Genomic DNA, 27,619 nt, shown 5'->3' with positions numbered 1-27,619 from the left:
GGGGGCGGCGGGGGCGGCGGCGGCGGCGGGGACGGCGGGGACGGCGGGGACGGCGGGGACGGCGGCGGCGGCGGGGACGGCGGGGGCGGCGGGGACGGCGGGGACGGCGGGGGCGGCGGGGACGGCGGCGGCGGGCTGCACCGCCGGCGAGCGTCTCTGCAGCGCACACCCTTACCTTCGCCCTACTTCCAAGTCCCGCCTCTAACTTTCCGCTCTCCTCATTGGCTGCGCGGCCGCCCAATGAGCCAGCGGGAAGCGCGAGCCCGCATTCCCGGCCTGGGCTGTCCGCTCTCGTTCTCGCGTCTCGCGAGCGTTCGGGTCTCTGGCGGCGGCGGCGGCTCCCGCGCGCTCCGGTTCGCTGAGGCCGAGGGTACAGCTGGGCTGACTAGAACAGAGACAATGTTCCGTGCAGCGGCGCCTGGGCAGCTCCGGCGGGCGGTGAGTCCCGACGGGAAGGGCCGAGCAGGTGACCTCCGAGCCGCAGCCTGCTGACCCTGTCCGGCGAAGGTCACGGGCTCCCATCAGCCCGGTAGATTGACAGGCCGTGAGGTGTCTGAGACTCAGGTCCAAGTCCTGCAGCCTCCGCCCTTGACCTCTTCCGGGTCGCCCTCCCCGGACTCCCACCCCCTGCCCGGGTTCCCACGACCCTGGCTCCTGAGCAGCACTAAGGGGCTGCTGGGTTCTCGCGCCTGGAGGGGAGAGCTGCGTCCCCAGGGAGCCAGATGCTGCCGCGGAGCCTCTCCGGGAAGAGTTCGAAACCCCGAACGCCCACCGTCAAGGGCGGGGGCGGAGGGGGCGGCGCCCATGCCCAGGCGTGCTCTGCTGCTTGGCTGGTGGGCCGGGGCTGCGTGGAGGGGCTGCAGCGTACCAGCCTGGCATCCAGTCTTGAGAGCCTGCGGACTGATAGCTCAGTAGCCAGGGAACAGTAGGTAGTGGCCAATTTTCAGGTCCCCCCACCCCCACCCCCATGGTGACAAAGTTTAGCACTTGTCTCTTTTCCCAGGGCTTACAGAGAAAAATCATTTTTTTTTGTCTGAGTGCTGTGAGGGCACAGCCGGTGGAGGCTGACCAATTCCAAGTCAGTCACTTAAGGAGCTTGTAGATTTTCTAATTTACAATTTAGGTTGCTAGAGAAACGAGATCGTTCGCCTTGTGCTAGAAATTGTCCAGGCGCCTTGCAACTTTTCTGCCCAGTTATTTATTTTATTTTAGTGCCTTTCCCCTCAATCACCACTGGGATTTTTCTCTCTGGAACACAACTTGGGGGCTTTTTGGGAGTTTTGAAGACTTTTTTTTTTTTTTTTTAGTGCCCCTGTCTTGTTCCATAAAACGTTTCAGCTTCCTGTAAAAAATTAAAACACATCCCATAGGTTCCTAGTTCGTCTTTTCCGAGATTTTTTAACCCCCTTTCCTTATGAGAGCCAGTAAATAAGTGAAAACCATGTTTCGGGGGAAATTCCAAGCCCCAGAACCTCACTCGAAGACCTGTACAGTACTTAGAAGGCAATTGTGTGGATAGGTTTTATGCCCAGCATGATTGTGGTAAGGAGAAATTAGGATTTGGTAATTTTGTGGAGTTAGTAGAGGGGAAAAAATCCACATAGCCAGTGTTCATACATAGGCAGCATTGCCAAACCTTTGTTGTGATTTGCCAAGAATTGTGACCTTGGCTTATTTTTAAAATTAGAAGTCAAGCTTAGTAGATAGTGTCTCTGAGGTCATTAAGAATAGTTTGAAGATTTGAATTGCAAGCACAAAACAAATAGTGGGAACACACTCAAATGGACACACAAAACACATAATTAGCTCTTTAAATTTTAAAATAATTTTAAGTTTACAGAAAAGCAGCCAGAATAGTGGGGGGAAAAAAAGAAAGAAAGAAAAATCACAACTTCAACAACTCTTAACGGTTGACCAGTTTGTTTATCTCTCACTGTGCATAACACATTTTTTACACATAGCCTTTAATTCTAAGTGGTTCCCTAGGTATTTTACAAGGATGAGGCTAAGGAATTCACTCTGTAGTAGATCCCATGCCTTCTGTTAGAGTCAAGGTACAACAAAACCAGGCAAATAAATCACCAAGGAGGTTCACTTCCTAGTGAGAACATAACTGGCAGAATCATGAAGTTTAACAGTGTTATATAGTACCACTTTCCTACCAGACAGTCACATGGAGGTTGCCAGTTGTCTTCCTGTCCTTTAGAGCACCCCTCCCCCTTCTAAGGTACCCAGTGCCTCTGTCAGAAAAGTTCCTCAGCTTTTCAGTTTGGCTCTTATGACATTGACATTTGTATGGAGCACAGGCCTTCTCTTTTGTAGACCTACCCACTTTAGCTGTGTCTGACACTCCCCTCATGACTCTCTCCTGCATTCTTGGCAGGGTTATCATGTGATTTGTGCTCGCTGTACATTGTATTGTGAGGCAAACAACACTAGTTTGTCCCATTAGTGAAGATCTTAACCTTACTTACTTAGGTGGTGAGGAGTTTGCCAGCGTTTCCCAATGTCCTCGGTAATTTTTAACTGATTACAAAGATGGAGACTATATAAAGCTCTTGTTTTGTTCACTTTCACCTAGTTTTAGCACTTGATTTTTAATTGAGAAATAATGCTTGATACAAAATGGTGATTTTTCTAATCCATGATTCCTTCATTTATTACTTAGCATTCTATGCTAAGGAAGAACCTTCCCTTCTTGCCTATTTATATATGTATAGACCCAGGGATCCTTATTTAATAGGTTATAATTCTTATCACCCTTATTTTGATGTTTGGTTCTTTCCATATTTATAAAGTGGGGACCAATTTAATCTGGTTATCATTTATATAAATTTATGATACTATAAAACCAGAATAGTTTATCTCAAATCTTTGCTCTTGGTTTTTTTTGTATGTTTGTGTATGTGATGTGTGTGTGTGTGTGTGTGTGTGTGTGTGTGTGTGTGTGTGTGTGTAGTGTGCAGGAGTTGAGTAGCCCAGCTATCGAGGTTGCCCTGACATCTGGGATTACAGGCAGCCAATATATCTGCCTTTTCTTTCTTTCTTTTTTTTTTTTAAACATGGGGTCTGGGGATTCAAACTCTGTTCCTCATACTTGCTTGGCAAGTACTTTATCCACTGTGCACTCTCCATCTCCTACTCTTTAAAAAAGCAAACAAAAACAAAACCTCTAGCTAACTGATTTCTTTGAAAAAATCTAAATACGTATTATTACTAATGACAGATGTACTACTGAAGCCATTTCGGTTTTGGCCAATTAATGTCACTAAGCAGTGTTCTTAAAGTCATCTGTTAACACCGGGTGGTGGTGGCGCACGCCTTTAATCCCAGCACTCGGGAGGCAGAGGCAGGCGGATCTCTGTGAGTTCGAGGCCAGCCTGGTCTCCAAAGCGAGTTCCAGGAAAGACGCAAAGCTACACAGAGAAACCCTGTCTCGAAAAACCAAAAAAAAAAAAAAAAAAAAAAAAAAAAAAGTCATCTGTTAACAAAGGTGTTTTTGTTTATTTTGTCTTTTTAAGGTAAGGTCTTGTCTATACTAGGCTGGCCTGAAACTCATGGTAATCCTCCTGTCTCTGCCTATCAAATATTGGTGTTCTAGTCACTATGTTATGGCACCCATCAGTGAAGGTAAGTTTGTATATAGAGCTGTAGTTATAGAGCTAGAGAGCACACTCAGAGGAAAATAGTCAAGGATTTGTAGTTAGTTTGTGTTCTTGCTGAATTATTAGTATGAATTATTGTTACTTATTTATTGTACAGCCCAGCCAGTTTCCTCTCCCTCCTCTCCTCCCAGCCCCTCCTCTCTGTGACCACCCCCCAATCCATTCCTCCTCCATTTCTGTTCAGGAAAAGGCAGGCCTCCCATGGATATCAACAAAACATGGCATGTCAAGTTGCAGTAAGATGAAGCATTTCCCCATGTATTAAGGCTGGGCAAGGTGACCCAGTATGAGGAATAGGTCCCAAAAGCCAGAACAAGTCAGAAACAGCCCCTGCTCCCACCGTTAGGAGTCTCACAAAAGGACCAAGCTGCACAGCTATATCATGTACGCAGAGTGCCTAGGTCAGTACCATGCAGGCTCCCTGATTGTCAGTTCAGTCTCTGTGAGCCCCTATGAGCCCAGGTTAGTTGATTCTGTGGGTTTTCTTGTGGTGTCCTTGACCCCTCTAGCTTCTACAGTCCTTCCCCTCTTGCAGGATTGCCTGAGCTATGCCTAATGTTTGGCTGTGGGTCTACATCTGTTTCCATCAGTTGCTGAATGAAGTCTCTCTGATGACAGTTGGACTAGGTACCAACCTATGAGTACAGCAGAATATCGTTAGGCATCATCACATTGACTTGTTTTTCCTCCAGTCGTGTTTGGTTCTATCCTAGGCCTCTGGGTCATCCAGCCTGTGGGTCCTGGTGCTCCAGGCAGTGTCAAGGGTGGCTTACTCTCCTGTCATAGGTTTTAGGCTAGACCTGTCATTGGTTGGTCACTCTGTCAATCTCTAGGCCACCCTTACTCCAGCACATCCCATAGGTAGGACAGACTGTATGTAGGGTGAAGGTTATGTGGCTGGGTTGGTGTCCCACTTCTGCCACTTGAAGTCTTGCCTGGTCACAGGAGATGGCCAATTCAGGCTACATATCCACTATTGCTAGATGTCTTAGCTGGGGTCATCCTTATAAATTCCTGGGGGATTCCTTTGTGCCAGGTTTTTACCTGACCCTGAGATGCTCCTTCTTTCCAGTAGTCTCTTTCAGTTTATTTTATTAATTTGTCTTTAAAATTTTTGTTGATTAGTAAGATCCAAAAGAAATTATATGTAGTAAGTGAAGCAACACTTTCAGGTCATTTGCGTGTTCTTGTTCCTTGGCAGACAGGAAGGAGTATCTGTCATGATTGAGAAGCTGTGAACTATTAAGGACAGGACATTTTTCAGAGCTCATTGTCCAACATTGATGAATGATACTGAACTCTGTGTTTCACATGCAAATTTAAATTTCGTTTAAAAGAAGAGAGCCAATTTTGTGTGATTCTGAAACAAAATTTATTGCATAAAGTGATTTCATTAAAATTACGCTGCCTGCCAATGTGTCTACTAAGAGTCTTGTCTGTTTTTAAAGTGAAGTAAATTGACTGTTTTTAATATTATAATCAATGTCATATGACATTTCTAGTCATGGTTAAAAGCTGCTATGTTTTATTACTGCAGAGGTTAAAGTAGTTTAAGGACAGAAATGTAATATACATTTTATTATGATAAAATATGTTAAAATGGGGATAGACTTTAATTATATATTATTTAATCCCTTTAAATAGTATTTGGCAAGATTTTATATCTTTTTTTTTTTTTTTTGGTTATTTTGAGACAGGGTTTCTCTGTGTAGCTTTGCGCCTTTTCCTGGATCTCGCTCTGTAGACCAGGCTGGCCTCGAACTCACAGAGATCCACCTGCCTCTGCCTCCCGAGTGCTGGGATTAAAGGCGTGCGCCACCACCGCCCGGCAAGATTTTTTATCTTATTCCTGCTATTTTCTTGTTTTCTGTTTGTTCTTTTAGTTTAAGAAGCAAAACCAAAACAGAATTTCACTCTCTTCTCCCACCCCTCCATATCTGTCCCCTATGTCCTCATCCCATTTACTTTCTTAAAGTAGTTAGGAGAGAAATAGGTTAACAGGGCTCTTGCTACTTTAGGATATGAGTAGTTTTGTTAGGGTAGTAAAGTCTGTAATTTAACATCTGCTAGTTTGTACTAGATCATGCAATTGCAGTAATGAGAATGCAAAGAAACAGAAACAAAATCAGGGTCAGTGATGAGGTTGAATAATAGAAGGACTGAAATGTGTGCGCTGGACTAATCAAGAGTGTTCGTTACTTAAGATGGGTTTCAGTGCTGTGATAGCGATGAAAACCAGCTTGCTGTGAGTGAGGAGAAAAAGAGGCGAGATAGTAGGGGGTATCTGGATATCTGGATGTTTTTATGTTTGGCTCTCTAAGGGTATAGGGAAGGTGATGACCTCTTTAAACCCTGCACTCAAGAAGCATGTTGCTTGTTAAAAGACCCGTCAGCTTTCTATAGTTTGGATAAATTCCCAAGAAGCATGGTGGGTTATCTATGTCAATGACTTAGCAAGTTATGTACTGCTTGGGTATCCTTACATGTGCTTTGATGCTCCTGATGACCAATTCGATTATCAACTTGATTGGATTAGGGAGCCCAGTGTGGTAACACAAATCTTTAATCCCAGCATTCAGGAAGCAGAACACAGATCTCAAGAGTTGGAGGTCAACCTTCTCTACATACTGACTTCTATGCCATCGGGGCTACATAATGAGATCCTTAAAAACAAACAAAAAACCCACTTAGGGTAGGGCATTAACAAGGCACATCTTTGGGTTTGTCTGTGAATGTGTTCACAGAGCTGTTTAACTGAGGAGGGAGACAGCCATGAAAGTAGTAGCAGCATCCCATGGGCTGAGGTTCTAAGTGGAATATACAGGGAAAAGGAGAAAACCACAGCACCAGCATTCATTTTTCTCTTCTGCTCCAGTAAGGTGTCCCAGCAGCCGTGACATTAAGCCAGAGAGCCAGAGCAAATATTTCTTTCCTTAGGTTACTTCTTACCAGGTCACTGCGTGAGAATAGTAACTAATAGTGATTAACCCACAGATGATCCAGGAACTGTTGCTTTTCAGGTTTTATATACTTTGGGAAACCTTTTTATTTAGTCTCAGCATTCGTTGAGGCCACTTACGTGCCAGGCACAAAAGTAGATGCAGAATTCATAGTGGAAAGCAAGATGGGCCTAGTCCCTGCCAGTTTGGTGCAAGTAGTCTGGAGAAGATATATGCTAATCACACTAAGTGGGATCAGTGTAGGAAGAGTGAATGGGTATTTGGGGAGCATAAAATCCTTTGGTGGCTGGAGAAAGTCTAAAAAGGGTATTGCAAAGTCTTAGTAAACTGAAGTTTACTAAGTTTATTATGCAATAATAAAAATGATTTTTTCTCTAATCTTTTATATTTTTATTACTTGTGGTACTGGAGATATTACGCAACAGTTCTACCACTGAACTTTATACCTACCCTCTTTTTACTTTTTATTTTGAGACAGGTTCTCACTTTGTAGACCAGGCTGGCCTTGAATTTGTGATCTTCCTATTTTAGATTCCTTAGGAGCTGAGATTCCAGGGCTGTACCACCCAGCTAAGATTTTTCGTAGATTAAAAATGTAGACCATTGAGATGGCCCAGTGGGTAGAAGTGCTTGCCTTTACTTGCCTTCAAGCCTGACAATCTGAGTTTGATGGGTCCCTGGAACCCACATGGTGGAGAGAACTAAACCCCTTAGGTTATACTCTGACTTCCACATGCTTACTGTGATGTGTGTGTGTGCATGCATACACAAAGTAAATACTTTTTTTTAAAAAAAAAAAAAAAAAGAGCTGAAGAGATGCCTCAGTGGTTAAGAGCACTGGTGTCCCAGCACCTACATGGTGGCTCACAGCCATCCATAACTCCAGTTCCAGGGGATCTGATAGATTTCTCTGAGCTCTATGGGTTTCAAGTATTGCACATACATACATGCAGACAAAACATTTATACACATAAAATAAATATATCTAAAAATAAAATGTTCTTTTTTAAATTTTTTTATTTTTTTTTAGTTTTGTTTGTTTTAAATCAATCACCTTACCATTGTTTTGATTCTGTTCATGTTGTGTGTTAACATGTTTTTATTTTTAATATGGTGTTTCTGGAGCTGAAGTAGAAACAAAATATCTCTCACATTAATTTGATTATTTAAAACTATTTAAAAAAACATGGGGAGCTGGGTGTGGTGGCACATGCCTTTGAATCTCAGCATTTGGAAGGCAGAGGTGGGCAGATCTCTTGTGAATTTGAGGCTAGCCTGGTCTACATAGTGAGTTCCAGAACAGTCAACACTCAAATAAATAAACAAATAATAAATGAAACATAGAGTAATGCGGAACACACCAATGAGGTCCTGGGACTTAGGGAGAAGTCCTAGAATACCAGGACACAGTCTAAAAAGGAGAATCTACAGCCCCTTTCTTTAATTTCAAGATCTCAGGGCCCCCACTGGTGTTAGGCTCCCCTGCATTTTGTTGCATATCTAGGCAATAGTGCAGTTCAGTTTAACCCATTGTCCAGTCCCACTCCTTAATTTCGGGGAGTCGTGGTTCTCTAGACTACTCCAGTTTAGAACAAAGGTTTATGGTAAGTGAAGCCACCCAACAGTGCCATCTGATCCACGTGCTTCTTTCTCAGTTTCTTATGCCATCCTCCAAGGTCAGAACCAGTCTTTTCTTCTTTGCTCGTGTCTCTGGTGCTGTTTCTCATCTTTTCACATTGATTCCTAAACTTACTCCCTTTCCTCTGTTTGATTTTACTTCATGATCTGCACCTTTCCACATTCGCTCCTCGTCATTTGAAAACTGTCTATCTTACAGTTGGTTTACGTGAAGCAGTCTTATTTCCCATGAAACCTTTGCGCATAGGGACTATTCTTATTAATTTTTCTTTTTCTTTCTTGGTTTTTGAAAATGTCCTGAACTATTTTGAAAATGACCATGGTGGTGGTTTGATAGTCTGCTAGATAGGGCTAGATAGGAGGTCAGCTTACCCCTTTTCATTCCAAAGCATATTCAAACAGTTGAAATCCCAGCAAAATTGCTGCTAGTGCCATCTTTAAAACTTAGAAATTACATCTTTTTACATTAAAATTACATCTTTTTACATAGAAAAACCATCTTTTATGTTACATACGTGCACATGCCACAGTATCCATATTCAGAAGACAACTTATGGGAATCGGTGCTCACCTTCCACCATGTGAGTCCTTGTGGTGGAACTCAGGACCTTGGGCATAAGGCCAGTGCCTTTACCCAGTAAGCCATCCCCAGCCTTTTGTGTCATTTTTTAAAAACAGGTCTCCATTTTCAGTTACTTTGATATTAAATGGTTCCCCCAAATATCTTAGTAGAAGTTCATTATGTAACTGAATATAATTGGTGATAGAATTTGTCTAATTCCTAGCTTGATGGCTAATATATTGTGTTTAAGGATTTTAAATATAGGTCTAAGCAGTTATTTATTGGGCAGGGTGGGAAAATTGTTTTGTTATAAGTTTTGTTGTTTTGTTTTTTGTTTTTAATGTTAAGAAACCTGCATTTTTGAGCCAGGTGATGGTGGCCCATGCCATTAATCCCAGCACTCAGGAGGCAGAGGCAGACAGAGTCCCAGGCCAGCTTGGTCTACAGAGAGAGTTTCAGGATGGCCAGGGCCATACAGAGAAACTCTGTTTTGAAAAACTGAAAAAGAAAGAAACTGTCTTTTTTTTTTTTTGGCTTTTCGAGACAGGGTTTCTCTGTGTAGTTTTGGTGCCTGTCCTGGATCTTGCTCTGGTGTAGACCAGGCTGGCCTCGAACTCACAGAGATCTGCCTGGCTCTGCCTGTCGAGTGCTGGGATTAAAGGCATGCGCCATCACCGCCCGGCTCTAACTAACTCTCTTAAGGTTTCTTTTGCTGCAAGGAAACACCATGACCAAAAAGCAAGTTGAGGAGGAAAGGGTTTATTTTGCTTACATTGCTGTGTTGTTGCTCATCATCAAAGGAAGGACAGGAACTCAAACGACACAGAAATCTGGAGGCAGGAGCTGATGCAGAGGCCATGGAGGAGTGCTGCTTACAGGCTTGCTCAGCCTGCTTTCTTGTAGAACTCAAGACTACCAGCCTACTCCCCATCAATAACTAATTAAGAAAATACCTTACAGCCAGATCTTCTGGAGGTATTTTCTCAATTAAGGTTCCCTCCTTTCAGATAATTGTAGTTTGTGTGTCAAGTTGACATAGCCAGCACAGAAACAAACTTCCATTTTGGTTTTTGTTAGATAAGGGTATTGATATTATAAAGGTAGACACAGATTAATTTATGCTATCGAGGAGGTACTTTATTAGTACAATTACAAAACTAGACATACAAAAATGTTTTCGTTAAAGCCCACATGCACTTTAAATCCAATCATGTTCCTCTCTTTTTCTTTTAGGCCTCATTGCTCCGATTTCAGAGTACTTTGGTAATAGCTGAGCATGCAAATGACTCTCTAGCACCCATTACTCTAAATACCATCACTGCAGCTGGACGTCTTGGAGGTGAAGTGTCCTGCTTAGTAGCTGGAACCAAATGTGACAAGGTGAGAGATTTTTAAGGTCAGCCATAGCAAATATAATCTCCATCAAGAGACAGCAAAAGATGGCAATAGAGAATTATGCTGAGGACCATAACCCAAACTGGGCTCTAATCCTCATTAAATGGACAATGTCACAACCATTATTTGTGTAGAAAAAGAACCAAAAGGTTTTCTCACGAAGCATTTTATCTTTCAAAATGAGGTGGAATGCTTGATTTAGTTCTGCTGGCACCATCTTGTACCATCAGGTACCAAGTAGAATGGTAGTATCTGAGTCCCCTTAGAGGTTAATAGCCGATCCCTTTTGTACTGATGAATATACTTGTTAATTGCTTCTAATTCCTGAAAGTGGTAAATCTAGGCAAAGTATCAGAGGTGCTAATTAATTGGTAGAAGAATTCAAATCTAAGTCACATTCTTCCCAAATTACAGCTGATAGAAAATGTTGGTTTTGTCATGGTTGTTAAGTAACAGCTTTGGAAACTAACCCTTGGGAAAGTTTTTTCTCTAATAGGTTTGCAGGGTCTGTGCCCTTGGCCTTGGGCTGCTTTGTAGACAAGTGCCTGTTAAGACTCAAAAAACTTTAGCTGCCAGTTCTCCTCCACCATGTCAGAGTTGCCACATGTGTGACTGGGGCTTGGCTCTCACGGAGGAGTAAGTGTAGAGAGAGAATGTTTCTTTTTAGCAGAGTATATATTTTACTAAATAGAGCCTGTGGTAATGCATGTTCAGAATGCTAGTGCCACTTCTAATTCCTTCCATGAACTTGGTATTTAAAAGATTATATTCAGCAGGTTTCAGGCTATATGGATTTCTTTATCACATTCCTCTTGATGATTATTTTTCTTCTCTGTCCTTTTTTTCCTTTTGGTTTTTCAAGACAGGGTTTCTCTGTGTAGCCCTGGCTGTCCTGGAACTTGCTCTATAGACCAGGCTGTTCTCAAACTCAGAGATCTGCCTGCCTCTGCCTCCCAAGTCCTGGGTTTAAAGGTGTGTTCCACCACCTCCCAGCTGCTTATTGAATCTTACACAGTTTCTGTTCACCACAATGTCCAATGATAGGTTTCAGATATAAACAGATACTAGATTTATATGTTTTGCTGTGGTTGTAACTAGTTACTTTAAAATACTTGATATTTAATCATTTGCAGTCTTATATATGTCATGTTCTTATTTTTAAGAAAAATGTCTGCTAATAATATAGATGGATTTTAGTTTCATATTGTTTTTTAGCTATTTATTAATAGCTATTTATTAATCATAAACAGAAGGTGATTATTCCATTCTGTGTAGTACTGGAGTTTTGACAGTAAAAAAATTGTTTCAGTGTGAAATTTTATTCTGTTTCATATATAAGCTGCTGTGTAGCAACTTTAGAATTAAGTGTGTTTCTTAATTGAAAATTTTCTTGAAACTGGAGATGCTAAACTGATGCATCTCTGTGTAAGACAGTGTAAGTGTGCTGATCAGCACCTGGCCCCGCAGAATTCTTCACTGCAGCCTCCTTCCTTCCTTCCCTCCTTCCTTCCTTTATCCCTTCCTTCCTTCCTTCCTTCCTTCCTTCCTTCCTTCCTTTTTTCTTAATCCTCCTTTCAGTGAATATTACAGAGCCTTATAATCCATGGAAGAGGGCCAAAGGCACAGCCTTTTGTGCCTATTCATCAGTGAATTAGCAAGTAGAAGACAGCAATGGTAGATGAGACTGATAAGCAGAAACCACTCAGGTTAAAGTTACTTGAAAGGGAGAATGCTAATTGCCTTCTGTATACAGAAAATCAGAGTAGTCAAAAGCTTTCTCAGAATCCTTTCCTGATTCTAAACAGGAAAAAATGAGACGTTAAACAAGAAAATATTTTATTTTGTTGTAGATAAGTATATGTGTGTAGACAGTGGGCAATAATTGGAGGTTTCTTTCTATTACTTGTAGTTATTAATCTTAGTCTTAGTAGAACTTATTGCCAAATGACGTGCAGTCCACATTAAACAAATAGGATGCTTAAGTTCTGCCTTTACTTCTGGTAGGTTCTGAGTCTGAAGGGTTTTACTGGCTGTCTTACTTCATCTAGAGAAAGTCTTATTTTAGCCCTCCCTTCCTCCTCCTCCTCTCCCTTCCTTTTCTTTTTTTCCGTTGGATTTGTGAGAGGAGAGTGGATGTCATTCTACCCCACAGTGGTGTAGAACTTGTGATCCTACTACTCATCCTCTCAAGTACAGGGTACCACATACAGTTTTCTGGAGGGCATTTTCTTATTTAGTGATTGATGGGGGAGGGGAGAGGAAGAGGACTGGGCCTTTTATGGGCTTTTGATGCCTCAAAGCCAACCCCATCAACACTGAGACTCTTCTCTTTATCACAGGTGGTACAAGATCTCTGTAAAGTTGCTGGTGTAGCGAAGGTTCTGGTGGCTCAGCATGATGCATACAAAGGCCTCCTTCCAGGTGAGGTGTTCCTGTGGGAAAATGTAGAGTCTGTTATGTTTGAATACATGATTATGAAAATAGCATGAAATGTGTTTTACCAAATGTGTTTAATTCTCAGAGGAACTGACACCATTGATTTTGGAAACTCAGAAGCAGTTCAATTATACACACATCTGTGCTGGAGCATCTGCTTTTGGAAAGGTGAGAAGTGGAGTCTGACCTCACTGAACAGTATAGATTTCTCTGGGCCTGAAATGTAATAGACTTTGTTTAGATAGCCAGTCCTGACTTGGTCATATCTAGGGGAGTACTGCTAACATTTACATTTATTCTTTCAAGATTTGATCCAATTTTCTGTTAAAATGTCACTTCCAGATCTTTAAATTTTGTCACAGAGTTAACTCTTCTTTCAAAATTTTGTCATAATTTATTAAACCTGTCACTTCTAGGTTTTCTAATTTGGCCTGGATAATGCTATTGTTCAGTTGAATTCTGTGCATGTGTGTGTGGACAGTTGTGTTTAGTCACTCATGTTAAGAGATGATTTATTTGGATGTCTGATGGACACAATGGAAAATCTAAGTCTGTCTACCCTAGGGATTTGGGAAGGGCTGTGTTATGGTTAGGGATATCCTTAAAGACAGCTATAATCTGATCATATGCAATGTGATAAAACACCCTGACAAAAGTAACTTTAAGGAAGAAAAAGCTTATTCAACTTAAAATTCCAGGGTACAGTCCATCATGGCAGGGCGACACAGTGGCAGGAACTTGAGACAACTGGTCATATTGCATCCACAGTCAAGAGCAGAGAGAGAGGGATAAATGCATGCTTACTTGTGTTCAACCCTTCTCTTATACAGTTCAAGAACCAAACCCAGGGAATGGGTGTTGCCCATAGTGGGCTGGGTCTTCCCACATCAATTAATGTAATCATGGATGATCCCTTCCCAGGTGATTTTAAATTGTGTCAAGTTGACAATTAGAAATAACCATCACAAAAGAGTAATGTTGATCTATATCAAGGTAACATGGAGGGAAGAACAAAGGGATGGGGTATACTTTAGAGGGTAGTGTTGGCCTATATGCATGGGGCCCCAGGAGTTTAATCTCCCATTAGTTCCCTTTTCTTTTATTCTTTTTGTTTTCATTTAAAAAAATGTTTATACATGTTTTGCTTGCATATATGTCTGTGTACACCATGTAGGTGTAGTGTTCATAAAGGCCAGAAGAGGGTATCAGATTCCCTAGGACTGGAGTTACAGGCACTTGTGAGGGTTTGAATAAGAGTGACCCCTATAGATTCATATATTGGTCCTCAGTTGGTGGAACTGTTTGGGAAGGATTAGGAGGTGTGGCTCTGATGAAGGAGGTGTGTCACTGGGGGTGAGCTTTGAGGATTTAGAAAATCTACACCATTCCCAGTTAGTGTTCTCTGCCGTGTGCTTGTGGAGGGAGATGTGAGCTCTCAGTTCCTGCTCCAGCACCTTGCTGGCTAGCCTGTTGCCGTGATAGTCATCGACTCCAACCTTTTGGAACCATGAATCTCAAATCAAATGCTTTTTTAAATAAGTTGCCTTGGTCATGGTGTTTTGTCATGGCAATAGAAAAGTAACCAAGGCAATTGTGAAGTGCCATGTGAGTGCTGGGGATTGAATCTGGGCCCTCTGGAAGAGCAGCCAGTGCTTACCTACAATTTCAGTTACCTAGGAGGTGGAAACAGTAGGATTGCAAGATTAGTACTTACCTGGGAAACTTAGGAAGACTTTGTCTCAAAAATAAAAAGTGAAAGAGAGGGCTAGGGAGATGGCTCAGCAGGTAAGAGCACTTGCTTTGCAAGAATGAGGACCTGAGTTCAAGTTCCCAGCACCTGTATAAGGGCATGGCTGCATGTGAACTCCAATACTGGAAGCTGGTTATTGGAGGTACTTTGAGCTCGCTGCATACTCAGCCTAGCCCGGATAGTCAGTTTCTGGTTAGTGAGAGACCTTGCCTCAACCAGTAATATGGATGGAAACCTAGAGAGGAAGGTTCTGCTTTGGCTACCTCGTGTATGCACACAGATGTGTATGCATTTGAGCACTATGTGCATGTGATACACACACACACACACACACACACACACACACACACGAGGCTGATTTGTAGATAGAAACCTTGACTACTCACTCACATGTACAAGGCACTAGGTTCAGTCCTCAGTACAGGAACATTAGCTGTACACAAATAAACTCTTAATAGAAATTTAGATATAATATAGTAGTATAAAGAACAAGGATGTAAGTCCCTCCTTCATATTTTTAACTTAACTCTTCCTATTTCAGGAGTGTACCTTAGTGATGACTGCTTTATATTGGTCTTTAAATTGTGCATGTATGTACATATTTTTATTGATTTGTGACTAGGAGTTTTTGCTTGATAGTGTCTTGAAAATATTAGCTCACAATGTATCTGTCTCTCTGGTTGCATAACATTCCATATTAGTCAAGGTCAGCAGGTGGTTTTCCGTCACTTGCTGCAAGGAAAACATCCTTGCACATACATCTTTGTATACCTTTGCTGGCATATCTTTAGAATAGTTCTAGAAGTAAAATAGGTGAGTTTAAAGACTGTGTTTTAAACATTTTTGATAGATACTGTTAAATTGCCAACACATGGTATTATAAATTTTAACAGCACCCTCCTCTAAATTGAAGGAAGAGTCTTTGTGGACCACCTTGTCTCTGAGAGTATTGTTTCTGTTTTGGGTGATTTAATCTTGAGTTCAGTTGGTGAGAGTTCACCTGCGAGACTATGAGCCCAAGAAACAGTGTTTGTTATGTTTTAGTTTCCAAGTTCCCTGATTTTGATATCTCTATTGTAAAAGATGAAAGCTTGACAGTAAGAGCCACCGAAGAGATGCTGGTGCTGTAACCTACAAATGCATATGAAATGAGAACAAGTCCATAGGAGGGATTCCATAGGGAGACTCTAAGTAGATCTGGGATAAGCCTCTGTCACTGTGGGAAAAATAACAAAAACCTGAGCAAAATAAGAAAGAATGTATTTTGGTTCATGGTTTCAGTCACTGCAACCTGTCACTTTGGCCCTAACTGTGGTGAGTTAGGAGGTCATGGCTCATGATAGAATTACATGAGAAGACATAATTGCTAACCTCACAGTAGCCAGGAAGCAGAGAGAGGGGAAAGGAAGAAGGGAGTGAGCATTTCAGTATCTCCTTTGAGGTTCACTCCCAACTATCTTGCCCTAGGTCTTAATCTCCTAAAGGTTCTGTCATCTAGCAGCTAGCAACCAAGCTTTCAACACATGGCTTTGGGGTGACATCTAAGCTCTTGTCAAAATATTCAACCTCCTTCACCATAAGGAAAATGCAAATTATAACCTGAGAATACAGTTAGGTGTGGTGGCGCATGCCTTTAATCCCTGCACTTGGGAGGCAGAAGCAGGTGGATCTTTGTGAGTTTGAGGCCAGCCTGGTCTACAAAGTAAGTTCCAAGACAGCTAGGGCTATACAGAGAAACCCTGTCTGGGAAAACCACAAAAACAAACAAAACAAAACAAAAAAACCTTGAGATTTCACTTCCATCTTCATGAGGGTGGCCATCATCAAGAAAATAAAGGACAGAGAATGCTGGTGAGGATGTAGGGAAAGAGGAGCCTTTATTTACTGCTGGTGGAATTGTAAACTAGTGCAGCCATTATAGAAATCAGATTTCTCAAAGAATTAAAAATAGAACTATCGCCGGGCGGTGGTGGCGCACGCCTTTAATCCCAGCACTCGGGAGGCAGAGCCAGGCGGATCTCTGTGAGTTCGAGGCCAGCCTGGACTACCGAGTGAGTTCCAGGAAAGGCGCAAAGCTGCACAGAGAAACCCTGTCTCGAAAAACCAAAAAAAAAAAAAAAAAAAAAAAATAGAACTATCTGTACCATTAAAATTTCAGGAAAAGGAAGTTCTTACATTGAGATGACACCAGACTCAGCAAAACAGATACAGCATACTCTCTCTGGCAAGCAGTTCCTAGCTTTTAATATATATATTAAAAGATATATATATATATATATATATATATATATATATAGTTATAGGTCATGATAGTAGAGAGGGGGCCACAAGAGGAAAGATAGGAAGTTGGGGAGGGCTGTAGAACTCATCGGGGTGAAAGTGGAAAGGAGACCCCTGGGGATGGAAGGGTAGTGGAAATGGGGATGCGGGAAGAGTAGGAGAGGAAGATCCACAAAAGAAGAAAGTTAACATTGGTACTGTTTAGTATTTTTAGTAGTCAAGACCAGCATTTTTTATTTGTGGTTGAAAGAAGATTACTGTCTAGTGCAGGTATGACAAAATGAAAATTAGAATCTTTGCTTTCAGAAACTCTAGCAGTTGTGAAGTCGATTCTGTCAGTACTTGTAGTTATTTTATATGAAGTCACTGAGTAGAAACAGGACAGGAACACAAGAGAAATAGAAGTCTCAGCTCCCTACCTTCAGGGTGCTTAGAACCCTAGTTAGGGGTCGTACAGCATGTGTGTTAAAAATGATTTTACTACAGAAACCCATGCTAGTCACAGCTAATGCGGTGTGATTATATGCGCATGTAGGAGAGTACAGAATGAGGGTAATGACAGGTAGTTTGGAAGACTCTTTACAGAACAGAGAGGGTTTGTTGTGTTTTTGTGAAAGCATGGCTGCCAGAAGCTTGTCCAACACCAGTGTCTATAGAAGTCAGCATTTCTGTTGGTGTGATAAAAATCAGTGCTTCACTTTTAAAATTACTTATATCATCTAAAAGAACCTTAGTCCAGAAAACATGGAAATTCAGTCTTCACAAAGTGACTGTCTTCTTTAGAGCCCTAGAGTTGTAGTAGAATTTTAACTACATGTGGAGGTTCTCTTTCCCCTTGTTATAAAATGTGATAACTGAAACCCACGGAGATTTTGACCTGCTTAAGGATGCAGGCTACTGAGAGCAAAGTTATACATGTATTTACTTTAGATGGTTATGTTGTAGAATATTATTTTAAGGTGTGTTACTTTTGTCTATGTTGCATTTGTCTAACTTTGTGAAGCTGTGTTACTGTGCCTGTCTACAACACCTGATGTTAATAAAGAACTGAATGGCCAATAACAAGGCAGGAGAGAGAAATAGGCAGGGCTGGCAGGCAGAGAATATATATAGTAGGAGAAATCTGGGAGGAGGGATGGGGAACGAGAGAGAAGAGGAGGACTTCAGGGGCCAGCCACCCAACTACACAGCAAGCTACGGAGTACGAGTAAGATTTGCAGAAGTAAGGGAATGGGAAAAGCCCAGAGGCAAAAGGTAGATGGGATAATTTAAAGTTAAGGAAAGCAACCAGCCAAATTAAGCCTGGACATTCATAATTAAGAATAAGCCTCCATCCATGTGTGATTTATTTGGGAGCTGGATGGCAGGCCCCCAAAAGAGACAAAAACAAACAACATTGTTATGAACATGTGTCAGCAAGAGCATACGTGCTTGTTTCTGCTGCTCATTTCATGTGTGACACACAGGCTGCTGTGCTTGATTTATTAATGCAACATGAGCTTGACAAAGGTTGAAATGTCTGCTGAAATTTTTTCTTTTATGTCTTATAGTAAATATATAAAATCTTTTCCAGTATTTTACTCTTCTAATTTTTTTTCTCTTTCTCTTGTTTAAATTCAAGGATCCATAACTGTCACACTTTGTACTTGATGTTTATTAGGGCAGTAGATCTCATAATTTATCAAATTGAATCAGCTTCTTATTACTGTAAATCTTCTATAACTCTTAACATAGAGTAATGGTGGGCACTTAATTTTAAAGACACCTCAGAAGCTGGGCTTGATGTCCCATGTCCAAAGACACGTGAAATATAAAATACATGAATTTGAATTAAAATTTATGCAGCAGATCACTTCCCTTTAAAGGAGTTTAGAAGATAGCCATTGTTAATTGTTATATTAATCAGCTTGCACTCTTGTAGCTCACTACTTCTTTTTGTTTTAGAACCTTTTGCCCAGAGTAGCAGCCAAACTTGATGTTGCCCCAGTTTCTGACATCATTGAGATCAAGTCACCTGATACATTTGTGAGAACTATCTATGCAGGTAAATTCTAAGGAAAATAATTAATCAACATGCTACTTTTTTAAAGTAATCAATCTTAAAAATAGATTTGGAAACAAACCATGTGATTAAATGGATCATCTTGAATGTTTATGAGAAATACTTTAGTTCAGAATTGCTACTATACCATGACATGGCATTCCATCTGACTTATCCTGTGCACAGTGCTTTTATACTGGCCTTTGAGTTTATGGAGTGAGATCTTTCCCCCCGCCCAGTGGTTAGTAGTTAAGTTTGCCACCCAATGTGTATATATATATATATGTATTTTTAAATTAAGTTGTAATTACATCACTTCTCCCCTCCAATCCCTACTGTGTCATTCCTCTTCACTCTCAAATTTACTGTACGTTGTTGTAGTGGGTAGCCATGATATTGATTATAATATTAAGACAATTTCACGTAGTTAAAAGGGAAGTTTATTTTGTGGGGTAACTTACAACTGAAAGGATAGGTTACAGGGTCTGGGAAAGGTGTAGCGCAGTCAGGCGGTGTTCTCTGGAGAACTCTGCTCTATCTGTCTCTAGCGTCCAGGGTCCAGGAACCAAGAGAGCTCCCCCTTCTGGATCTCGGGTCTTTAGGGGTCCTCTCTTGGCTCCGCCTTGTAGGCATGACAGTTACTGAAGCCTCAAAGGGGGTGGTATTTCCAGATCAAAGGCTACCCACTACAGTACGTTTTTCTTTATTATTGTTACACACATATGCATAAATATATAAATACAACCTGCTGAGTCTGTTTAGTTTGCTTGTGTGTATATGATTTCTGGACTGGCTACTTTGCATTGGATAGCCAATTGTATTGGATAACCAATTAAAGGGTCCATCCTTGGGAGAGACTAATTAGTTGCCTGTAGTTCTTTCTCCTTGCCACATTAGCATGTCTGTTGCTATTGTCATTGTTCAGTTCTTGTTTAAGTAGCTATATTTTGAAAGTAGTACCTGGAAAGGTAAAATCTTTTAAAAATCGTATCCTCAGTTTTCGCTTTCCAGTTCCATGTGCACTAAACAATTTATTTCAACATCTCTTTAGTTGATTGATCATTTCTAAACACACTGATCTCTAATGGGGCTGGAGAAGGAGTTAATTTTTTTGTTACTGCCTTTGTTCTGGTTAAAGTTGTATGTTTCAGTGCAGCTGGTTGATTTTTAAATCAGACCCGTACTCTTGAGTAATATTCAAGGGGAAGCATTTGATCATGGTGTCAGTCACTCCTAACGTGATGGCTAGTCTACATGAAATGTCTCTTTTAAATGTCTGCTTTTAAAGTTTTGGTTCCTCTGAACTTGTTCTTTGTGCCCTGCCATGCTTTCATATTATCTTCTTTGGCATGTATAGCAGTTACATTTGTAACTGTATTGAGGTAGAGCAGCTCATATTTTTAGATTACTGATTGAGTTGGTTTGGGAGAAAGAAACGGCACTCCTACTCTGGCCACCTGTTTGAGTTTGTTGATTCCATGCATATCAGTGCCTCTCTTGCTTTAAAAGACATTCAGAGTTGTACAGATGGTCCCTGGTGAAGTTCTTCACTGTTTGCTCCTCTCTTCCTGTATTAGCAGAGGTAGGAAACAACTGGTCCATGATTATTTTTTGCCTCATCTTCATACAGTAAATTTTGAGCCTGAGAGGAATACTTTTGCTCTTCCTTCTTCATAATAAAATTTGTGTTTCAGGAAATGCATTATGTACAGTGAAGTGTGATGAGAAAGTGAAGGTGTTTTCTGTCCGAGGAACTTCTTTTGAGGCTGCAGCAGCAAGTGGAGGTAGTGCTGGTTCAGAAAAGGGTAAGTGTTCAGTTCAGCCTGTTGATAGGTTGGGCTTCATTTCTTCAGTCTGTAGATTATATTAGAATCAGAGACAGCCTCGCATTAATTTCTAGTGCAGAGTAAAAATTCAACTGACTCATATTCCAAGGTTATATAAATAATTATAACTTATGCCTGTTTCACATCCTCTTGGTACAAGGATAATCACTTTGGTAGATTGAAAGTAGGAGAGAGGATCAATTAAGATTAATCTGTTACATTTGTGTTAGGACTTTTTTACTTTCATTATTTGAGTGATTCAGTATAATAACAGAATGTAATAACAGTAGAAATAGGGGTTACATTTTAAGATGTCTGGCATCTTATTTGAACAGTAGAGAGAATGGTTATTCTGGTTTTTACAGATGAACTTAGGAGTAATAAATGACTTCCCAAAAGAATCTTGTCCTCTTAAACCTTTATAATTAAAGAAAATGAAATTGGGAACATGAAAATGAGTGAACTTGAATTTCCTAGAATTGGATGTTTGTGTGTTTGTCTTAAAAATAATTATTACCATATTACTTGAAGTCATTCTCACTTTTTAATTTTATTTATCAATGTGTGCAGCACCAAGTTCCTCACCAGTGGGAATATCAGAGTGGCTTGACCAGAAATTGACAAAAAGTGATCGGCCGGAACTAACTGGTGCCAAAGTGGTGGTATCTGGTGGTGAGTGCAATCGTGACTTAAAAGATAGCAGAAGCTGTACACTGCAGACTTCATTAAAAAAAACAAAATGTTTTATTTAGTTGGTGGTGCTGGGGATGGAACCCAGGGTCTTGCACTGCTGAGCTGAATCTAGTCTGGAGCATTAGGGTTTCTGTTTTGTTTTGATTTTTCTTTCTTTCTTTTTTTAATTGTAGGTTTTTTAAAATTTATTTATTTTTATTTTATGTCCATTAGTGTTTTGCCATGGGTTTCAGGTCCCCTGGGACTGGAATTACAGACAGTTTTGAGCTGCCATATGGGTGCTGGGAATTGAACCTGGGTCCTCTGGGTGCTCTTACCACTGAACCATCTCTCCAGCCCCTTAATTTTTCTTTCCAAATGTTAGAAGTTGGTAAGTTGTAAATATTAGTCATATTTTACCAGGAATATGGAATTATGACCATAATACAGGATTTGGGCTTCCTGTCACACATCTGTCGATGGCATCTGGGAGCAGGGCACAAATCTCAGTCCACACCTCTGCCACATGGTGTTTTTGTTTTTCAGACTTCTGGGTGTTTTTCTTTGGCATTTGATTGGCTTCTGAATTGTGGAAAAAGTAGTTGGAATCTCGAACTTGTCTATAAATCCCCTGCTTCATTCTACTTTCAAGGGCTTTCAGGGTTATACAGGTCTCTGTAGATGACAATTGGGAAGCCCTTCACAGTTAATGTCAGGGCCTGAATGTGGCGTAAGACTTACCTTTTTTTGTTTTTGTTTTTTTGTTTTTGTAAGACAGGGTTTCTCTGTGTAGTTTTGGTGCCTGTCCTGGATCTCACTCTATAGACCAGGCTGGCTTCGAACTCACAGAGATCCTCCTGGCTCTGCCTCCCGAATGCTGGGATTAAAGGCTTGCGCCACCACCACCCAGCAGGCTTAACTCTTTTTGTGTATTATGCTCCTTTATAGTTTGTTGACTGAGTTTTTGAGAAAATAACGATTGATGTGATTTTAAAATCATTCCAAAATAAACATTAAACAAAATAGTTAATGTTCCCAATGGCCATCTATTGCTCTAGTGGTATTCAGAGGGAACAATTTAATATTTTGCAAAGATGTTTGTCTTGTTTATTGGTTTGTATATTCAGGAAATATTAGTCCATATCTGTTCTATGATGGACCTGACGCATTTTCATTTCCTGGAGAAATAAAAACAGAAAGTAGAATATGTTTGCTCTTATGGAGTTTGAAATCTAGCAGGAAGTTCCATTCAGTCATGCAGGGACTATTTACCAAGTTCAAGTAAGAGTTTTCTAATACCACAGATAGAGCAGTGACCTAGAGTACTGTGGATCTTGCATCTTGGACTTCAAGTGTTTCTGTTATAGTGGAGAAACAGCAAACATCACCGTGTTCTTTATGTAGTTAATTAACTTCAACACTGCATGCTTCATAGATGTCTAAAAAGGCTTTGTAGAGGAGGTGGTGTGCTTAAAGTGGCAGTGTGTAATATGGGTATATATCAGCTGGGCATATAAAATGACAAACATTTCACAGAGTGTAGCCTGTATATACCTAATTTTATTTTTTCTTTTTTTAATGAGGTCGGGGCTTGAAGAGTGGAGAGAACTTTAAGCTACTGTACGACCTGGCAGATCAACTGCATGCTGCAGGTAAAGGCATCTTCCTTTGTAGCATGATGTTCTCTTTTTACTGGAAATATTTTTCATTATTTCATTTATATATAATTCCTCCAAAGCTTCGGGTTATTTTGCTTTCTATGGTTTTTAGTTTTTCTTTCGTTTATTTATTAACTCAGCTTTTTTGTTTAACTTTATTATCATTTATCAATTATACAAAATAACATTTGGTTGTGGCATTTCTATTCATGTGCATAGCATACTTTGGTCATATTTACGCTGATTATTTATTTCTTTTCTGCCTTCTTCTTTTCCTCTTTCTCTTTCCATGTAGTTCCCTTTCTACTTCCATGTCTTTGTTTTTTTCAATCTAGAGTCTGCATGAGAGAAAACATAAGATACTTGCTTTTCTGTGTCTGACTTACTTTGCTTTGCATGATTTCTAGTTTTAACCATTATTTCATTCTTTCTGCAATGGTTTTCTTAGTCCTCCAATAAGTGCTGAAACATCTCAGTAAAGGGAGGTATCCTAGTAACTTTTTTTTTTTTTTTTTTTTTTTTCTTTCGAGACAGGGTTTCTCTGTGTAGCTTTGCGCCTTTCCTGGAACTTGCTTTGGAGACCAGGCTGGCCTCGAACTCACAGAGATCCGCCTGGCTCTGCCTCCCGAGTGCTGGGATTAAAGGCGTGCGCCACCACCGCCCGGCCCTAGTAACTTTTAAAGAGTGTGTGTGGCAGTTTTACATTTGCCAAATCTTGGGAATCTATCTAGTTTTGATTTTTTTTTTTTTTTTTTTTTTTGGTTTTTCGAGACAGGGTTTCTCTGTGTAGCTTTGCGCCTTTCCTGGAACTCACTTGGTAGCCCAGGCTGGCCTCGAACTCACAGAGATCCGCCTGCCTCTGCCTCCCGAGTGCCGGGATTAAAGGCGTGCGCCACCACCGCCCGGCTAGTTTTGATTTTTAAAGTACGGAAATGCCAACCTCAGAGCATCCTTCAGACCTCCTACTAGCTGTTCTCCAACCTCCTCACATGCTCTGATTCCTGTATGACTTACATATGCACAATACTAAATAAATGTACTTTTCTTGATTCTGAGAAAGAACTGGAAAAAAATGATAAATTTAAGAACAAAAACATGGGAGCAGAAATGACTGCATCTTATCAACATAGTAAACTGGAAGGACTGAGGAAAGAATCTCTGAGCTTGAGGATATGCCATAGACATGGTTAATGCTAAAAAGCAAAGAGAAAAAGAGCTAGAAAACAGCAATAAAATATCCAGTACCTAGGGCACACCTCTAAAAAATACAAGTAACATGACATAAAGTAAAAAGTAACTACAACTGAGGAATGGTGGGTATAATGTGGAGGTGGGAGGAAAGAACAGGCGTGGCTGATACAGTGAAGCCTGAGAAGTTCTCCAAATTCACATCACATACAAGCAAAGATCCAGGAAGCTCAGAAAACACCAAATGTGTTTGTGTAATTTGCAAGCTAGAACAAGTCAAAGATGAAGATAAAAATCCTAAAAGAAACCACAGTGGAGAAAACAAAAAGGTCATACCATAGCAAAGATAAGAAATACATTCCAGGGGCTGGAGAGATGGCTCAGTGGTTAAGAGCACTGACTCCTCTTCTAGAGGACCTGGGTTCAATTCCCAGCATCCATATGGCAGCCAACAACTGTTTGTAGCTCCAAGATCTGATGCCCTCACACAGACATACATGCAGGCAAAACAAATAAATGCAAAAAAAAAAAAAAAAAAAAAAAAAAAGAAGAAATACAATCCACTTTTCTTCAGAAACTGTGTGAGTAAGATGAGAATGGGATAAAAAGCTTTAAGTGTTGAGAGGAAAACTGCAGCAACCTAGAATTCTGTACTTGAGAAGTGAAGAGGAAATAGAAAACTCTCAGAAACAAATCTGTTAGAGATTTACCTCGCAAGAAATGCTAAAGAGGGAGGGAGGGGAAACTGGTTGGTATGTAAAATAAATGAAAAAAAAATGTTAATTAAATTTTGAAAAAGAAAATGATAAAGAATTCTTAAGAAAGGAAGAACTACTAGGGGTCAAAAGAGTAAAGAAGAGAATCAAAAGACATGAATAAATAAAAATGTGCTTTTCTTATTCTTTTTATTTATTTATTTTTTTTTTGGTTTTTTCAAGACAGGGTTTCTCTGTGTAGCTTTGCGCCTTTCCTGGGACTCACTTGGTAGCCCAGGCTGGCCTTGAACTCACAGAGATCCGCCTGCCTCTGCCTCCCGAGTGCTGGGATTAAAGGCGTGCGCCACCACAGCCCGGCTTTTGTTTTTTGTTTTTTGTTTTTTTTTTTGGTTTTTCGAGACAGGGTTTCTCTGTGTAGCTTTGCGCCTTTCCTGGGACTCACTCTGTAGACCAGGCTGGCCTTGAACTCACAGAGATCCACCTGTCTCTGCTTTTCTTATTCTTAATCTAACAAATAATAGTGTAGTCAAGATAACAGTGATGTGGTCGGTCACTTCCATATGTGTGAGCATTCGTGTTTGCTCATGGGTAGGTGAAATGAGTGACAGTACTACCAGGGAGCAGCAGAAATAGGATTATGGGTTATCCTACAATGAGTGCCTGACCTGAAGCGGTACAGGGTTATTTGAAAGTGGAATTAGAGTAGGTGTCAATTGCAAACTTCAGCAGTCACTACAAAAAAGAAAAAAAAATAAGGAACGAAATAAGATAAATTATATAAAATTAATTTAAAAAAAAACCACAGAAAGTGTAAAAGATAAAAATAATGACAAAGAAAAGGGGCAACAAATAATTTAGATACCAGTCAATTCAAGATTGTCAGTAATAATTGTGAAAGTCAGTGATCTAAATGCACCAATTAAGAGATTGTCAGAGTAGATGGAAAACCAAGACTCAATTATTTCTTGTCTACAAGAAACTCACTTTAAATATAGAAGTACACTAGCAGGCCAACACAAACTACCTCAATGGGGAAAGAAGGGAAAAAAGTAAAAGTTGGAGGAGAAAGGGTGGGAGGTTTGAGAGGGTGTTAAGGGTGAGTTGAGGGGGAATGATTATGTTCAAAATACATTGAGTGAAATTCTGATCGTAGTGGCACTCGCCTTTAATCCCAGCACTCAGGAGACAGAAGTAGGTAGATCTCTCTGTGAGTTCAAGGCCAGCCTGGTGTACAGAGTGAGTTCCAGGACAGCCAAGACTACAAAGAGAAACCTTGTCTTGAAAAAGCAAAAAACAAAACAAAAAATTAAGACTGTGCCAACTTAATAGCAATGAAAGTTATCAGGGATGAGGGAGGCATTACGTAATATTTAAAGAGTCATTTCTCTCAGAAGACATGGCAAGCCTTAATGTATAATCTTCTAAAAATAGTATCCAAATAACTGAGGCAAAAGCTGTTGGAATTGAAGCTTGGTATAGTATGTGCCTATAGTCCTAGCACTGTAGAGGCTAAAGCAGGAAGACCCTTACTCCCAGGAATTCAAGACCAGCCTGGATGACTGTTAGTTACTTTCTTGTTGCTGTGAAGAAGTACTGACAAGAACCACTTCAGGAAGGGTTTATTTTAGCTCTCAGTTACAGTCAGTCATGGCAGGGAGATAAGGTGGGGGGAGTACCATGGTTGGCCACATTGTGTCTACAGTATAGAAGTAGAAAGTGATGGATGCTGCCGCCCTGCCCAGCCCAGCCCATGAAATGGTACCATCCACTTTTAAGGTAGGTCTTCCCACTTCATTTACCTCATCCAGATAATACATCTCAGATACACCCAGTGAATTGTTTCCCTGGTGGTTCTAAATCCCATCAAGTTGACAGTCAAAGTTAAACATCATAGCAATATAGCAAAATGTCTCATAAACAAACACAAGGGGATGAGGAAGATACTAAGTCAAAAAAGTGTCTGCTGAGGAGTTGAGTTCAGAACCCCTACACCTACTTACAAAGTTGGGTGTGTGGTGGACGGATGCACTGGTGAGGTGTGAGCAGGGGAATCCTGAAGACTTGCTAACCAGTTAGCCTAGCCAAATGCTGCACTCCAGGACCAGTGAAGAGACTTATTTCTCAAAAAATAAGATGGAGAGGGGCTGGAGAGATGGTTCAGTGGTTAAGGAGCACTAGCTTCTCTTACAGAGGACTCAAGTTCAGTTCCCAGCACCCACATAGCAGATTCACAACCATCTGTAACTCTAGTTCCAGAAGATCCAATGCCCTCTCTGGTGTCTATGGGCACTACGCAGAAGTAGTGTATAGGCATATGGGCAGGCAAAACACCTATACACACAAAACAAAAATAAAAAATAAGCCGGGCGGTGGTGGCGCACGCCTTTAATCCCAGCACTCAGAAGGCAGAGCCAGGCGGATCTCTGTGAGTTCGAGGCCAGCCTGGGCTACCAAGTGAGTCCCAGGAAAGGCGCAAAGCTACACAGAGAAACCCTGTCTCGAAAAACCAAAAAAAAAAATAAATAAATAAATAAAAAAATAAAATAAAAAATAAAGCTAAAATTTACACACACACAAATAATGGAGAGCGATAGAGGAAGGTACTCAGAGTGAACCTCTGTCCTTTGTCACACATGTACTTATGCACACACATACTCTACTCATATCTGGGGACACACAGATTTTTTTTTAAGATTATTTATTTATTTAAAAGAGAGCATCAGATCTCACTACAAATGGTTGTGAGCCATCATGTGGGTGCTGGGAATTGAACTCAGGACCTCTGGAAGAACAGCCAGTGATCTTAACCTCTGAGCCATCTCTCCAGCCCCC

The 27,619-nt window shown here is 40.7% G+C and overlaps 1 protein-coding gene across 1 annotated transcript in view; it reads left to right on the top strand.

Annotated features, from left to right (window-relative positions):
• The first annotated feature begins 305 nt into the window (after positions 1-305).
• Etfa (electron transfer flavoprotein subunit alpha) overlaps positions 306-27,619 on the top strand; it is a 63,665-nt gene continuing 36,351 nt past the window's right edge. Inside the window, exons 1-8 of the mRNA XM_052760945.1 lie at positions 306-438; positions 10,059-10,205; positions 12,560-12,641; positions 12,742-12,824; positions 18,631-18,730; positions 20,422-20,532; positions 21,124-21,225; positions 22,809-22,877. Of these exons, the coding sequence (XP_052616905.1) occupies positions 400-438; positions 10,059-10,205; positions 12,560-12,641; positions 12,742-12,824; positions 18,631-18,730; positions 20,422-20,532; positions 21,124-21,225; positions 22,809-22,877 (733 nt within the window). The 5' untranslated portion in view covers positions 306-399. The remainder of the gene's footprint in view (positions 439-10,058; positions 10,206-12,559; positions 12,642-12,741; positions 12,825-18,630; positions 18,731-20,421; positions 20,533-21,123; positions 21,226-22,808; positions 22,878-27,619) is intronic.

This window comes from Peromyscus californicus, unplaced genomic scaffold, assembly GCF_007827085.1.
Source record: "Peromyscus californicus insignis strain IS unplaced genomic scaffold, ASM782708v3 Scaffold_11__1_contigs__length_118956290, whole genome shotgun sequence".
Lineage (NCBI taxonomy): Eukaryota > Metazoa > Chordata > Mammalia > Rodentia > Cricetidae > Peromyscus > Peromyscus californicus.
The sequence above is the reverse complement of the archived record's forward strand: the minus strand, read 5'-3'. Positions and strand labels throughout refer to the sequence as shown.